Source organism: Thunnus albacares, chromosome 12 (assembly GCF_914725855.1).
Source record: "Thunnus albacares chromosome 12, fThuAlb1.1, whole genome shotgun sequence".
In the NCBI taxonomy this organism is placed as follows: Eukaryota; Metazoa; Chordata; class Actinopteri; order Scombriformes; family Scombridae; genus Thunnus; species Thunnus albacares.
Window position 1 is genome coordinate 11,637,099 of NC_058117.1, and position 17,157 is coordinate 11,654,255.

Genomic DNA, 17,157 nt, shown 5'->3' on the forward strand with positions numbered 1-17,157 from the left:
ACAGAGGTGCATTAGTTATGGATAACGCCAACTTCCCTCGGTGGCAGTGAAGGACGTTGGTGTTTGGCATAGTTCAGCGTCTCGTGTGTTTGAAAAGGAGGATGCTGCGCTCAAACAGTAACGTTACACCTGCTGCTAATCCCCTCCTTTGTTGTGTTGTTCTTGCTTTAAATGTGGTTTGAATACGGTTATTTTCTTCCATTCCTCTCTTTGCTGTGAACCGAGGAAGCACTTAAGCCCACTTTTCTCAACAGTACTTTTTATGTTCACAATTGACTTTCATTTGAAACATTATTAAGCTGTTTTTACATTACATTACATTATATTGTGTTCTTCTAGTAATTAGTATGGTTGTTGACTTAAGTTAAGATTAGTCACTGGTCCGCATGCAGTGCAGTAGAGCTCTTACACATCTAATAAGTCAAATTTATCTTGTATTTGATAGCATTGCTGATTTACCATTTAGATATAATGATTCCCAGCTTTCAGTTCTGTTCCTGTGTTGATTTGTGTTAGAAAAACTCCCCATCACATTTCAAAAATCCAAATGTCCTCCCTTCAGCTCTTCATGGTTCAAGTTGGTGTTTTGAGAGAGCAAACAGCTTCTGCAGAAACTTCGGCTAAAAGTCCTCTTTCTTAAACCTGCCAAATTTGTAGAACATTTTTAAATTGGCTACATAATTGGCTCTCTTACCTGTCTTAACTTTGAGTTAAGACAAGTAAGAATTAAGTTCTGTATTTGTGACAAGTGCTGGACACCCTAAACCATTAGGAACCTGCTCTGTGAATGTCTAGTTTAGTTTTGCTTCAGCTCATCTGCTGATTTTACTGCTCTGGAGCAGATGTAATGTGCAAAGCTGTAAACATTTATTTTCATCAGCCTGCTATAATGTGAGCTGTAGGAACATTTGTCTGCTGTATGACAAACCGATCAAACCAAACCCAGCTGTACTTTAACAGCCCATGTGGCAAAAACTGGATATCATTTGAAATGTTTGATTGATACTAGTGCTGATTTGATACCCAAGTTTCAGTTTTTTCAGTACCTTACTTTGAGGAATATAAACGTTTCATTTAAGAGGCCTCAATTCTCACGTTAAATGCAGCCATACAGAACCTAAAGCCTAAATACAATACACCTCAATCATAAAAAAAATGATGATTTAGAATGATCAGAAACTATAAATTTGACACTTTTAAATATTTGGTGCAGACAGACACATTTCGGTTGGCACCAAAAAAGTATTGAAATAAGAAACCCAGCCCTACATGTGTCTCTATTGGACCTATTTGTCCTTGAGTGAGCTCAAAGCCTCTATATATGCATAGCAGGGAAGTGTGTGTGCGTGTTTACTTTGCACATTGAGTCTTTTTCGATCTTTCTTTTTATTTGAGATATGTGTGAGTGTCAGTTTGATTTCCTGTATTCGTGACCTTGCATACGTGTGCACACTTTGTGCCACTTTTCTTTTTTCTACTTGTCAACATGTTTGCAGGGCAGGTTTGTGGATTTCCTTTGTGCAAATGTTTGTACTTTTATGTTCCTTTTACGTGTTTCAGTGTACCGGAAAACCTGCTGCGGCAGGTCGATAGTATGGCATTGGACCAGCAGAGAAAAAGCTTAGCATTTGTATAACATATGGTCTCATTATTGAGCTGTGAGTAGTTTCAACCTTGAACTGTTTGATTACATTGGATGTACAGTCAAAAGTTTGGACACACTTGCTCATTCAAGTGAATGGGAAGGTATATCCAAACTTTTGACTGGTACTGTATGTACACATGCATGTGAGCAGGCACTGGGGTTGTGCATTTGTCAGAATGTCACCCCTGTTGAACTATGAGAGCCCTGTAATTGCAGTTTTTTTAAAAATTCATTTTCATATTATATTGACTTTAATTAAAGGATTAAAGGATTACACGCTCCTCTACGGGTTCACAAAATTCATCAACCTCTTGGGCTTAGAAAACCCTTCCAAAACCAACCGGATAATGATAAAAACTGCACTGTCAAACGCACCTGTTTTTCTTTCTTTTGTTGACATTTTGGAGATAATGAAGCTTTCACCCAACAGCGATGATTTCTAATGTGGCAGAGAAGATCTGACCTTGGAGAGTATAAAAGAGGAAAAAGATAAAAAGAAGAATGTGAAAGAAGGGCAGGGAATAAAAGAGATGAATAGCAGAGAAGAAAGCAGGCAGAGGGGTTTCTTCTTTGGTGGAGGAGCAGCATTGCAGGAGGAAAGAGGAGAGAGGTGTACTGTTACAGATGAGCTGTGGCAAAAAGACTTGAGAAAAAGGAGAGGATCATGTTTTCCTGAGCCGTCCTTTCTACATTATGTGTAACGTGTATTTGTTAGCTTCTTCAGTTTTACACAACTCTGTATTTCCTCTGCAGTTTTTCTTTTAAACTCACTAATCGTCTGTCAGGCTTTATTTAGCTCCCTGCCCTCCCCTCAGGTCACTTTTTACATCCATCATAAAAGCGATGCCACCGTTGCCATTTTCACCCTCACTCCCATTATCATAGTCCACAGACAATAAATCCTGCTCTGCGCTGCTGTGCGCCGCATCTCATTACAGGCGTCATGTCACATTGTGTGCCCCTATTACTGCTTGTTCCCATCGTAGCGGAACTGGGGTCTCGATTCATATCCATATAAAATGTCTCATCAGGGAAGAAGTTCTTCACATGGTATCGATCTAATGTTGCCCACTAGCGCTTGTCAGGAAACCCTCTCACAAAATTCATAGAGGTCTTTGGGTTTATATGAAGGCGGCTTCATATAAATGGCCCCGAGCGGATTGTGAGGGAGGGGAGGGCTCGTCACTTAAGTGTTGCTGGTTTGATTCCCAACATGTGCTTGAAGAAAGGCTCAGAAGAGGGGAGCAAGCGCTTAATGATTCTTGTTTGTGATCTTTTTTTCTAGATGTTTAGTGCCGTAATTGCCCAATTTTCCCACAGGGGTTGTTCAGGAATCATCTCTCTGTTCAGCTAACAATTTCTAATTCAGCTCTGGAGAGTTCAGTGAAGAATAACACGCTAAAACCTTATCTGACCTGATAAAACTCTGCACTGAAAGCCTATTTTGATAGCCAGTAACGTATTTTTGCCAGCAAAAAAGAGCTATTACAGTCTGACGACACTTTAATCTACAATAGCTCCACTGTGAAAGAACAATGTTGCAGCAATTTTCATAAGTTTAAGAGCTTGACTAAATAATCACAGCTCTGTAGCCTGATCATCTCTATCTGATGATTTTTTTTTTTTTTACCAAAGATGACATACAGTCCTGCAGCATTTTGAAGCTTAATTCTTCTTAATGCACTGAATGTGCAATGACGCAGAGGTAAATGACCTACTGTATATTATCCACATTCTCATTAGCTTCTCTTACCACTTGAGGACATGCTGATAGTGTAAAACAATATATAAAAAATGTGTCATTAAGAATGAAATTCTATCGTTAATGCATTGAATATTCCAATAGAAGTTATTAAGCCCAGCTAATTACTTGTATAATGCAATACAAGGTCATTATACTCATCTGGAGGGCAGTGAATGATTCATGTGGAGATGATTGCAATTTATAACAAATAGCAGTTATTGGACTACCTGGAGCTAGAATAATATTACACACAGACTCCTGGATAATGCTTTCTCTGGAGCCCATTTGATGCATTACACTGTAACGTAACACATGTGTAAAGCACATAAAAGATGCGACAAGCTTTTATAATGTATTATGATGTCTTATAACAACAGCCTGAGGTCCTGCATGTATGATCTCAGTGATTTACATGATTAAACAGTTGCCATGGTCATCATGCTTTCCACTCACACAATGGTGGCAGATTTATAACCTGAAATTCCTAATCATTTTTTTGAAATAGGAACTATTTTAATGACATATTTTTTCTCAGTAACTGTAACCAATTACCGTTGCATTTATTTTGTAAGTTAATTACATAATGCTGTTACATGTAACTAGTTACTCCACAGCACTGGCCTTCAGAACATCCTGCCCTTAATTCACTATGATAAAGGCCTATAGAAAGTATGATACATTAGATAATCATTAGAATTCATTATGCAGGTATTAATAATGCATTATACAGTAGATATGGGCTTCACAGAAAGTACTCCTTATACTTGACATTATCTGGCAGGTCATTTAGAGATAGAAATACCTCCTCTGTGAGGTGCGATTTCTTTCTTTTATTCTAGTAGAAGAGGTTAATTAGGTCTCTATTTAGGCTTTACAGACTTTGGGGTGAATTTTTACTGTTTATGTCGACTTTTCAGTTTTACTATTTTAAGTTTTTTCTCCAGAGGGGAACAAAGAGACAGAGAGTTGACAGTGACTCCTTCCTCTTAGCAACCACAGTGATGTCTACTGAAATTGTCTCCACATAACTGAGCACTAAAGAGCTGACGAGCATACTCAAATTAATTGGATTTGGTACAAAATTGCTCCCCTTGATAGGTACATGCACATGTCACACACATACCCGTACACACACACACACACACACACATGGCTCACTTGTTTTAGTCACAATTACCTCAAATGGATATTTTCTGTTGCAGTCTTCTGCGGTTTCAGTTGACCCTTCCAGTGAAATAGCTGTTTTTCTCTGTAAGTCGGCAGAACAAATGAATGTTTTTCTGTAAAGCAGCTAATGAGCCAAATGTGCGTGTAGGAAAATATGGCTCATTTTGTTTGTGTGTCTGTATAAACATCATGTGTTCGTGGTGTTGCAGCATGCATACTTATATGCGTGTAATTTTTGGTCTTTAAACATCATATTGCCACAAAAAAAGACATTTTCCTGACTTTTGTGCAAGTCTAGGTTGGATTCTACAAAAAAATACAATAAATATTTCAAATAAACAAATGTTTTTGTCCAGAACAATGAACAACTGATCAATATTCTGCTCTCGTAGCAAAAAGAAGACATTAGCCAATCAGAGGCAGGTGTCAGTACAGTAAACACTTTTTGTATCATCAGCCAGGGTGGCAGTAAAGCCAGCTTAGCATCACTGTTTATTTCTGTTGACTCTATATTTAGGGTGGTAATGAGGGCTTGTAGTGTTGTTTACAAGCCTTTATATTGTAACTACACTTACTATTAACCTGAACCTGTGTGAGCTGTGCTTTATTCTGTATATGTTGATACATGTTAAAGCTGTAATTGAAGCCAATCTTAGCCTCTCAAATGTTTTTATTCTGTCAGTTAATGTCATTGTAAAATCAATACTTGATGAAACTGTGGCATTTTTATAGACTAAATGAATCATTGATTTGTTAAAAAATAATCAACATATGAGTTGAAAGTTCGAGCCCTTGTATATGTGCATCTATAAGTGCACAGATGCTGCTCTTTACACACAAATGACTCGCTCTGTGTGAATCACTTATCTGCTTCTCACTGTATCTGATGTTGATGCCACTCAGCCACCACACAACATCATTCATCTACTGTGTATCCTATTAATATGATGAGAGCACCACTCATAATGGCGGAGTAATTGAGAGTCAAGCGGAGGTCAAACTAAAACCCGACAAGGCGCTTGTGTCACTGTGACTGCACAAGTGAGGAAGTGTGTTTTCTGTGAGTGTGGATGAACATTAATGTGAGTGTGCACACTGATAGTCACGCTGAGGTGGATGTATGTGTTGTGTGTGTGTTTGTGTGTGTGTGTGTGTGTGTGTGTGGAGGCTGAGGTGTCCTCTGTCCTGTTGGTTTAACCTTGAACACACACACAGCAGCTACAAAAGCAGGTGGTTAAGGGCGTCCAGAATTACAACGGGTGATTGCAGTGTGTGTTTTTTTTTACTAAACAAGGACAGAAGGAAGTTACAATTACAAAAATGTTGAGGGAAAGAATAAAAAGTACTGCTGTTGAAATCAGCAGACTGTCACAGAACAATTTAACAGCATCATTAGTGGTGTTTTAGTAGATTTCAGTGATATATAATTGTTTTCTCCCCTTGTGGAGGCAGACAGACTATCTGTGCATGACTCATACAACAGGTCTGGACCACTTGTGAATTAACCAGAGAGAAAATTCTGAGAAATTTGTTCTCTTAAATCACTCGCCACTTAAGAACAAATGTTTGCAGACCTTTTTCCTTCTTTACCCTGCGTCTCAACTCCCGTTTGAATCCACCTTTTCCGTCCCTCCTCTCTATTTTTCACCATTTTTTTCTCTCCATCTCCCCCCTCGTTTCCATCTGAATGACTGCCGTTACTGTTCTGCCCCATTTCCCTGCGTGTTCCTCCAGTCCGTGTACTGATGGTCGGGTCCCATTGTGTTGGTGGGGGTCACTAAGTTCAAAGGCTGTTGCATGTATGGTGCAGAAAGCCATGTGTGTATACAGTACAGTTTGTTTCCTTAGGTGGAAGGGGTTTGGGGAGGGGTAACGTGTCCCTCTCCTCCCTCACACTCTGCTGTGCTGTGTAATTAGGTCAATCAGACACGGTCATTACTATTAATTGAAACTGATGATACTATAAAATCCATGTGGAGGAAGCTACCAGGCCAAGTTGTTAACGCCCAATGAAGGGAGAAGGACAAAGACTTGATAACTGACATTCAATGAGTAACTTCATGTTTGCAGTTTGTGTTTATTTATTGTTTGTTGTCTAGTTTTGATTGAAGAAACCTGAATATCAGACCTTCCACATTAACAAATCATATCAGACATCACAAGACCCAGACCATCATCAAAATCTTATCAACTTATCCAGATTTCAGCCATGTTCTCCTACAAATAGGCAAAGCTTCATGTACAACTATCAAACTTTGTTGCCAGATGAAACACTGACATTAAGGGGAATCAGTAATGGTCAACATCAGTCACATTTTTCAATGATTCTCACTGTTACACGCCTTGTTTGAGTGTTGGTTGTTGAAATAGTGAAAAAAAGAACTTGATGCTGTAGTTTTGAGACAGATATTGATATTTTGGAGTTGATATTTGAACATTTGAATGTTCATTTGAACTGCAATTTTTAGAAACCTATCTGCCAGCGTAGACAAATACCGATGTATCTGTGAAGTGTTGGAGTTCAAAAGTATTTTATTGCAATCAAATCCTTTCAAATCCCTTTTTGAATCTAACTGGATTTGGCTTTCAGCATTTGCAAGTAACAAAGTGATAAATAACTAAAACTCAAAGATGCCATTGATATGAAACAACAGTTTTGATTGGCTGCCTAATCAATGTTTACAACCTGAAAATGAATTTAACAGCATGCTGATCAATCTGACACATTAAAATAATGGGTGTAGTTTACTTTGAGCTACTTGCAGACGTAGAAATGATTACTTTATGAACTTGGAATATCAAGATGATATACATGATGGTTTAACTGGAACATTCTCCTGAAATTGACGTAACAGAGACAAACAGACTGTAGAGAAGAGTCTGTTGGTCTTGTTGAGCTACAAAAACTCAACCATTGTTCACTCGTGGTCATAGACTGCTGTTGGAGTGTGATGTTTTTTCCCCCCTTACAAATGATCACAGCGGCCTGAAGAGAACACATTAAGCAGACAGCAGTCAAAAATTGGTTTAAGCAGTTATAGAATTGACATTAATTAGCCACAACTGATATAATCTGGTAATCTTTGCTATTTTAACCGGCAAAATTGACCGTCAGCGGCAGTGACAAATGAGAAGCTGATACCTGAATGTTTTCTATGTTGCTTTGTGCCAATAAGGAAGAGAAAGAACAGAAAAAAGAGCTTGAGAATCTGTATTTTGGTATTTTGCCAACAGGGAATTTAATCCAAAAAGAAACCAGCAATCAGAACCCGACCATATATCTGCCATAAGCTAAAATTGTCAGATATATCAGCCATGCCTTTATATTGGCAGATACATTCAGTCAATAGTTTTTGTGGTTTACTTTTTTATGATAATGTAGATTTGTGAGTTTTGTAGATACCAATTACTGAAAGATTTACAGAGTAGAAACTATGAGACAACAACAACACAATTCAGACAGGCTTCTTCCAAAGCACTGAGCTGCCTCCTCCTGCAGTGTGTGTGTGTGTGTGTGTGTGTGTGTGTGTGTGTGTCCTGCAGCTCAGACCACAGCCTCCTGTATCAGTTACCTCCTTCACCCTCACGTTACGATGAAGGTCAGTGGAAAGGCTGACGAGGAAGTGGCAGTGTAGAGGGAACAACCTTAGATTTACACCAAACTTTACTCTTCATACTATGATACATTTCTTTTATCTAACAATCCAACTGAATGTGAAAATAAATGTTTCAGATGGATATACAGTCAGAGTGACAGATGGTGTATGTGTCTGTATCAGCCATTAAGAACAGGTGTCAGTGGTGGTGTGTTTGTGTGTATGTGTGAGTGAGTGAGGAGAAGGAGTTGTAAATATTTAAAGGTGTGCAGCATCACTCTCTCCACCCCTCTACTCCTATCTCTCATTCATTCATGCATAACAAATATTAAGATGTATTATGCATGTATAAAAGGCAGAGGTAAACATACAGGTAAATGGATACATGCCCAAACAGTCAAAAGTTTGTTCTCAAGTCATGTGAGGCTTGGATCTAATGTTTTCTCTCTCTGTCCCTCTCCTCAGCTGAGCCTCTGCCTCTGATGGACTTGTGTCGGCGTGCGGCCCGTCTGGCGCTGGGTCGGGAGCGGCTTCAGGAGATCGAGAGCCTCCCTCTGCCCCAGTCCCTCAAAAATTACCTCCAATACCAGTGACTGACACCAGCAGAGCCGACTGCCAGTGCAAGGACACAAACCCGACCACCAGAGAGTCTAAAGATGAATGGATGAAAGAAATTGATTAAACAAAGAGGGGGATGATGAAAGCAGGAAGAACGTCCACACTGAGGGCACCACAGCTCTAGAAAAGACAAACCAAGGATAGGACAGCATCTTTTGGATTTCGAGCTGCTTTTTCATTCGTTTTGGACTTGAAATAAATTATTGATGATGGTATCCCATCAGTGTCTCTCTCATCCTGAAAGAAAACCCATTCTCTTGACTTCACAGTGTGGTTACGTGGTGAAAGAGGTGGTGGCAAGTCAACCACCGCCACCTAGTGTTGAGAATGAAAAACTGCGCTGAGAAAGCACACTAATCCTATCCCTGGAGGCCTTTATGACATACAGTCAGTGACCATATCATTGCTGTTGGATACTATTGTGTGTACCTGTGGTCTCCACATGCAGAGCCTGGATGTCCAAGAGGATTTTAGCACTAATGTCGTTTTTTATCTAACCGACTCTGGGCCCGACCAAAAGCTCACACTGCATACAGAGTAGATTGAAATGTGTGTATGCAAAGTTTAGTATGCAGACATTTAATGATAGTTCAGCCCTTTTCAGACATGTAACATTGCTGCTAATCTACCTGATAAAACTCTTTTTGTCATTCAGATTTGGGTGTCTGTTACGTTAATGTTCATAATGCTTGCATGATGGGGCTGCTGCTAAACAGCAGTAAGTTAAAAAGTAATAATGTGAAGGAAGAAGACTCTGTGACAGGCTACATAAGTGATGGATTTTTAAAACTTATTTTGCTTTGAAGTCTTAATTAATAACCATCGTCAGCAAGAGGGGAAACTCAGCACTCATCAATTTCCTAATTTATTAGTTAAGTTCATAAAATGTATTTTACTGCTCACTTTATAATGTCCCACAGTGCACAACAATAGAAAGGCAAGACATTAAGTTATGTAAAGTATTGGCTGGATTTATATCCTTTCATCCCTGCAGTTGGCATGAATGATTTTATGGAGAAAGACTGCCATCTGATGATTACTGCTACTTTTAATGTTTGTTTTTTTAAACCTCTTTTTCAACTGCACCACAAGGGGTAAAATATTGTTATAGACTGATCTGACAAAAGAAGAATCACATCTTAAAATTGGCAGGTGGTTTGGATGGTTTTTTAAAACCGATTTCTTTTTGTTTTGTGTGCGTGTGTGTAAGAAATTAATTAAATTAAGTGATACATTTATAGCAGTGCTCTTAATCAAGGGAATAAGAAACCCATTTAATCTTGTCGTATGCTGCTGTAGCCTTCACGTTAATATGAAAACAACATTCAATTCAGAGTTGAGCCACTCTGGAAGTGTTACTAGTTACAAGTCTATCTTAAAACAATAGTAAGGTGTCCACATAAACATTGCAAGAAGTTTTTAATCATTCCCTCTGTTCATACTGGACATTAAAATATTCCATCCTAATGTGCTTTCGATGTAAGTGATGGGGGACAAAATCCACAGTTCTTGTTTTGTGTTTATCTGAAGCCAGTTTGAGGCTTCAGCAGGCTGTTAAATCAACTGGATATCTTCCAAAGTTACAGTGTCTTCAGGGCAAAATTCCCTCTATGTATAACTGTCCATCCACCTCAGTTAAGCATGGAAACACTGTCCGTGCAAACGCAGAGAGAATTTTGGAAGATCCCCATTTGAGTTGATTATCTCAGCCTGCTGAAGTCTCATATTAGCTTTTTACACAAAACAAGGACAGTGGATTTTGTCCCCCATTAGTCACATTGTAAGTGCTTCAGGAAGAGATATTTTAATGGCCTTACAGCAAGAAAAACCTGTTTCAGTGTCCATATGGACACCTGACTGTTGTTTTAAGACTTTAAAAATTTCCTTTAAGGTGACGACATGAAAAAAATTTCAATCACATTTATGTTCCTCTTTTAACGAGCTGCATGTCTGAAAGGGGCTTTGTTAAAGAAACAAACAGCAGAAAACTGTTTGCCGTTTAAAGTTGCACTGAGAAGCATTTCCTCACAGGACACTAAATGTATTTTGATCATGACCAAAGTATTTCATACATGGGGTATATATTTAGGAATGTGTGTGTTGGAGCTGCAGGTTGTGGCCCAGCACAGTGTAAGTAGTGCTATCATGCTGTTGGCAGTCCAGGACAGTAAGAGGAGCCTCACCTGCTGTTGTAGCAACCTGCTGTAGCTCACTGGTACCAGAGAGAGTCTGTCTGCTCTCTGCACAACTGTCTTAAAGACCACAAACAAACAGACTAACAGGACCAGAGCAGATCTACTCTCACTGGATCTATAATAAAGGCTGTAGTGGGACGTAGGAATATTACTGCTACTGCAGCGGCGGAGCAGATAGAGGATGACCAATACAAACATAAACACACACACACATGCACACACACACACACATACTGTAGACCAATCATGTTATATTTCCTAAAAAAAAAAAAAAAAAAAAAGGCTTTAGTCACTTTTTTTTACTTCTGAGTTTGTATTCTTCATCATTATTATTATTATTAATATTATTGTGAGTGTGGAGTCTGATTCTGATGATGGTAGGATGATGATGATGTTTATTTATCACAAGCTAGTTCTACGTTTGTTTTTTAAGTGATCGTTGATGGTTACATTCAGGTAAATTTAATACAAAGATGCTGGTGATGAAGGGAGAGAGAAATCAAAACTTGTTTCTTCAATGCTGCTTTTATTATTATTATTACGATTATTATTATTATTATAATTATTATTATTATTATTGTTATTATTTGTGATGGCGCTGGTCTTGCCTCCTGTTTCCATCAGTTAGGATGGGGAGAGAAGGGCCATTCAGAAAAGTAGTAGAATGTATGGACGGATGGTGCAGTTGAGATATGAAATGTGAATAAAAGCCAAGTGAATTTGAAAAATATGTCTGTAAAATATTCTTTGTGTCTCTTTCCCAACAAACTCTCTTGCATGGAAAATCAAACCCATGACTCATTTTGTGTCCAAAAACATCAGCCTGTGATTTTTAGGAATGCTGACTGAAATATACGCGTTAAAGCCATCCAAAAAACATCTGACACTTAAAAAAAAAACAAAAAAAAACTGCAGTAAGATTGTGCAACCAGAGATGAGACTCTTGCAGCATTAATTGTGTCTGTGGGAGCCTTTAATCTTCCCAGCGAGGCCTTAGCGAGCAAAATCGGGCTGTAAAGTATTTGGCTGTGTGTTCTGCCTTTTGTCAAGTGTGCTGTTTCCCCTTCAGAAAGTAAACAGCTAATTCAGAGCTCATCAGCTCCTGCAGCTGTAAATACAGCTCACACTCTCACACTCAGCCAGAGAGCTATTGATGCGCTCAGAGTCCAAAGTAAAAACAGCAGGGCAGCACAGAGTGAGAACATCAGTGAGGCTTGACGAGGTTTCAGGCTTCATGTTTCCTCTCTGCACGATGTGGGATCAGACTTTCACTAAAGCCTCATCAGGTCTGGCTCAATGTAGTATCTCATCACACAGAGGACTGCTGCTGTTTCATACATCAATAACAGACAGACAGTCTGTTTAGCAGGACCAGAGTCTCTGAATAAACATGTAGACTAGTGTAAACACACTCCATGTTTGTTTATCGTCTTACTTGCACACACTGACATGAATACTCAGAGGAATATGTGGTGCAGGCAGCCAAACTTTGATAAGGCTACACACACACACACACACACACACAGCAGAGGACCTAGTGATTTACTGATGACAGATAACAATAAATAAAAAAGCTTATTGATGTTGCAGTTTAAAGGTGCATTTTACTTATTTCATCATGGTGGCTTCACCTGTCTGCATTTTACACATACTGTTGCATTTTTGCTGCAACTAAGGACCATTTTCATATATTGATTAAAATGACAATTATTTTCTTGATTTGTACATTTTTTTGTTATCTATCTAAAGTAATAATAATGATAAGAAGCAAATGTTCATGTTTGAGAGGCTGGAACCAGAGACTGGTTGGCTTTTGGCTTCAAAAAATGACTTAAATAACTGACATTATAAAAACATTAAATAAACTAAATGTCTACACGGGCTAAATTTGATGTTAAATTAACTAAATTTCTGTCGATCGACTAATCGGCTCATACTTTCAGCTATATTTCTATGTTTATTCTGTCCAGTGCATAACTGATCCTTTCTCTCCATATATCATCATATATATCCATATAAATCATCTAATACAGTTAATCCAAATATTAAAGGTTAGAAGTCAGACTGAATGTTAACTCTTGACCTTGGAAACAGAACTTGGATTTAGTGGGGCTGCAACTAATAATTGTTGTTCCCGTTATCAATTAATCTGTCGATTATTTTCACAATTAATCAATTAGTACTTTGGTCCATAAAATGTCAGAAAATCGTGAAAAAAATTGATCTCTGTTTCTCAAAGCCCAAGGTGCAACCTCAAATATCTTGTTTTGTCTTGACCAAAAGTCCATAAACCAAAGATATTGAGTTTACTATCATACAGAGGACTAAAGAAGCCAGAAAATATTCACATTAAGAAGCTGGAACAAGTCAATTTTTGTATTTTTTTCTTAAAAAAATAACTCAAAACGATTATTTGATCATCAAAATAGCTGGCTATTAATTTTCTGTCAATCGACTAATTGATTAATTGACTGATTGTTGCAGTTTTACTTGGATTGTATCTACTAATGGGCATTACTAACAAGAAGTATTTCAGCATATCAGTAAAATCAAATTCAATATGTTGTTGTTTTTTAGAAATTATATGTGAAAAATGAACCCCCAACCAGATAGCTCTCCAACAATAACTACATAAAAGTACAGTAAACATTCAGCTCACGGACTCCAGAAAATAGTTTGAAAGAGGATAAACCATCTCTAATAACTTTGGTTTAGAGTGTTACTTTTACAAATCTTTCTGGCTAAATAATGATTTAGGGAAAAGTTAAGAGTAAACAGCAGCAATCTTCTTCAGTATTTTGCCTTTCTGTCATCAGTTTTGACATAAAAAATATGTTGTTCAGGAGACGTGACTGAACTCAGTGAACTGATGTACTGAGAGAAACGAACATTACTAGTTGCCAAGGTGGTTGAGTGAGCCAATGCACTTATCAGATAAAACTGTAATGACTGCAACCATCTGGGACTGCATGGGGTGTTTTGGCTCAGTCACATCTACAGTAAACTACTTTGAGGAGGAGAAACTTCTCATTCTGCCTTTAAAACATGAGAATGTAACATTGTTACAGAGAGAGAAAATTAGGCAGAAATCAGATGCATATCAAGCCTCTCTCCTGTTGAAATGTCAAAAAACATGTTTCACCACAGTGCTTATTTCAAGAATTAGTCATTTGTGTCCTACACACAAACACACACACACACACACACAAACACACACACGCAACACCTCCTACAATTAAGCGACTCACAAAACACAGCTCCCCCAAAAGCAGTCGTGAGGAGGCGAGAGAGTCATTTCCAGAGAAAAAAAGGGACGAGCTGAAACAAGAGAGGAATAAAGGAAACAAGGTCCTACACGAGTCCTGATAGCAGGGCTGATGTCACTGTTAATGGTTGACTGTGTCACACACTTGTGCAACTGTGCATGTGTGTGTCTGAGTGCAAATGTACTTTTATATTGTGTGTATGAAGGTTTTATAAAAGATCCTAAAACCTACACGAACAACCAGCTTTATATTGTGAAAATACTGAATGTCCTCTTATCACAAGACAACACACACACACACACACACGCACGCACACACACACACACACGCACACACACATTATTTTCGCTCATGTCCATTAACAATTATTCAATCAATTAGATTGAGTCAAAAATAGTCAGAAAATTGTGAATAATGCCCGTAACAATTTCCCAGAGCTCAAAGTGAAGTCTTCAACATTTTTTTTTGTCCAAAACCCAAAAATATTTGATGTAGAATCATAAGTGTGAGTGAATGTTTGACATTTTTACTTAATAAATGACTTGAACAATCAATTGATTATCAAACTGTCCATGATTATTGTGTCTGATTAATTGACTAATCATTTCATCAATAGACAGGTGCTTGTAAGTGTGGCAGATTACATTTCACTAATTGAATAAAAGTATGTCAGTTATATCAGTTAAGTACAGCTTGATCGATACAGGCTTTTTTAGGCTGATACCGATATCAATATTTCAGATTTTAAAAATATTTGATAACAATAGCAGTTTGTTGGCTGATTTAACACATAATGTAAACATTTTTCATAAGATTTCTTACATTTGTTCTGTTTGTTTACAGAAATAAACAGGTTTGTGACCCAGCTGTACACTGAGTCGACATTTTACAGTTGAAAAGTAAACCTGTCAGTGAACAAACTGTTTCTAAATGACCTCATACATATCATAACATCAAACATTTATGTGCTGCAGGTTCTTCTTATTTATCAGCCAACATAGACGCTGATACTGATACAGAATATCTGCAGTCAGCTGATATCAGCTCACATATGGCCCGGCTGACGTGAAATATTGGCTGAACTTGAATATAAGGTCATGCTTTGAGCTGAATGATTTATGTGACAGCCTCTGCTGTGTGCGACAGAAGCCGTACTAAGTTCCCCATGAAGATAATATTAGAGTAAAATAATAATACAAACACCTCGGTTTACTTCTCTAAAGCCAATATGCAATATTATTTCATTATATAAACTCTCATGAGACTCAACAAAAGAATTTCATATTTCACCAGCATGTCTGTGGCTCCCATTGAAGATATTATGTCCTCATGTCCTTCTATAACTACATGTTGGGGGATTTTTAAGGTGGATATTTTTAGCTTCTTTAAATTTGACTGTTTTAGGCTAAAAGCTAAATAAATTGCAATTAAATGAGTCCAAAAGAAGAACTTCATTCACAGTTAAAACCATTTCAAATGCAGCTGACAGACAGCAAACAAGTTTCCACTGGACACAAAACCAACAACAGTCTCTGAATCCTCACTGTTACTGCAGCACACAGTCGCTGACAAAAGCAGCGAAAGTCAAATCCTTTCAGAATCTGTATCAGTCTGCTGATATGAGGATCAGGATGATGTTGAGTCCCTCAACAAAACCAGCAACAGCAGTGACACAAACATGGTTATTTCCTCTATGAACCAAAGCTTTCTTGCAAAATGCTTTCTAAACATCTACACAAACAGTAGCAGTGACTTTCCAGGTGAACACTAGCTGAAAGTTTAAATACTGTTTCAGAGGGAGCGTTAGGTTTATGTTACAGTGTGTGCAGGATGTCATGTGGAGGCATGTCTGCCTGATCCAGCTATATTTGATTTGTTCTCTATATAAACTCCCTCGAATTTGCATAAATATCCTTTTAGCTCCAAGTCTTAAAAGTTGTATTTTTGTATCTAAAAAAGGAGAAGGTATGAATGTGAGAGTGAAGATCTTCTCAAACACACAGCAACATCAATTATTGTGCTAATAAACTGAACTACAGTAGAGAGAGAAATAAAAGAAGTTGTGTGTAACTGTGCAAGTGTGGAGGAGGATGTTTCTGAAAAAGCATCTGTGTTCAGAAAAACTCCTTTAGATGAAGGGAAAAAGAAGAAGAAGAAGAAGAAGAAGAAGAAGAGAAGAAAAATAAGAATAAATGATCCCATCGAGACAGAAAATGAGAAACCTAAGAAAAACACAGATTTCCATGTTCTTTAAAAACATATTGCCAATTAAAAAGCTGAACAAACTCAACGTTTACAACAAATAACAGCAATTAATCACATTCTTGCCAGTCTGAGGTCCATTAGACTGTTATTGAACATGTGGTGCTCATCAGTAAAAGGCACATTAAGCAACTAATTAGCTGATTGTATTTCTTCATCCTCAGGGAGCTGCTGAGTGTAGAAATGAAGTCAGCATTGTTGCGAGCAGAGAGCTGCAACACTTCATCTACGCAAGCTCTGGACATGTAATAGATTAACTAACGAAGGGCAGTGATTAATAACTCTGCCAGACTGGATGGATTTTACACAACCTCAGCTAATATGTCGATAATGTTTGTTGGACAGAAAAGCAAAGTATAATACTGTATTTACCTGCTGTACATAATATAGGGCAATTAAAACATATGTCATTAATCATAGGCATTGATTATTACATGTACATATACTGTGGTATAAAACAGAAGACTCTTTTCTATCATCAGTGTCTGAGTGTTTGAACTACAGCTGATCATTATTTTCATTATTGATTAATTTGGTGATTATTTTCACAATTGATCTTTTTGTCTATAAAATGTCAGGAAATAGCTCATAATCAGATCAATAACTGAAATTTGATGCACAGTATGCAAGTATTTTTTTCCAATAAATGTTACAAGAGATTATT

The 17,157-nt window shown here is 37.8% G+C and overlaps 1 protein-coding gene across 5 annotated transcripts in view; it reads left to right on the forward strand.

Annotated features, from left to right (window-relative positions):
* LOC122994189 (SPRY domain-containing SOCS box protein 4-like) overlaps nucleotides 1-11,693 on the forward strand; it is an 82,698-nt gene extending 71,005 nt beyond the window's left edge. For all 5 annotated transcript variants that reach the window (XM_044368748.1, XM_044368745.1, XM_044368747.1 and 2 more), the window contains one exon: nucleotides 8,618-11,693. In XM_044368748.1, coding sequence (XP_044224683.1) covers nucleotides 8,618-8,745 — 128 coding nt within the window. In that variant the 3' untranslated portion in view covers nucleotides 8,746-11,693. The remainder of the gene's footprint in view (nucleotides 1-8,617) is intronic.
* Nucleotides 11,694-17,157: the final 5,464 nt, after the last annotated feature.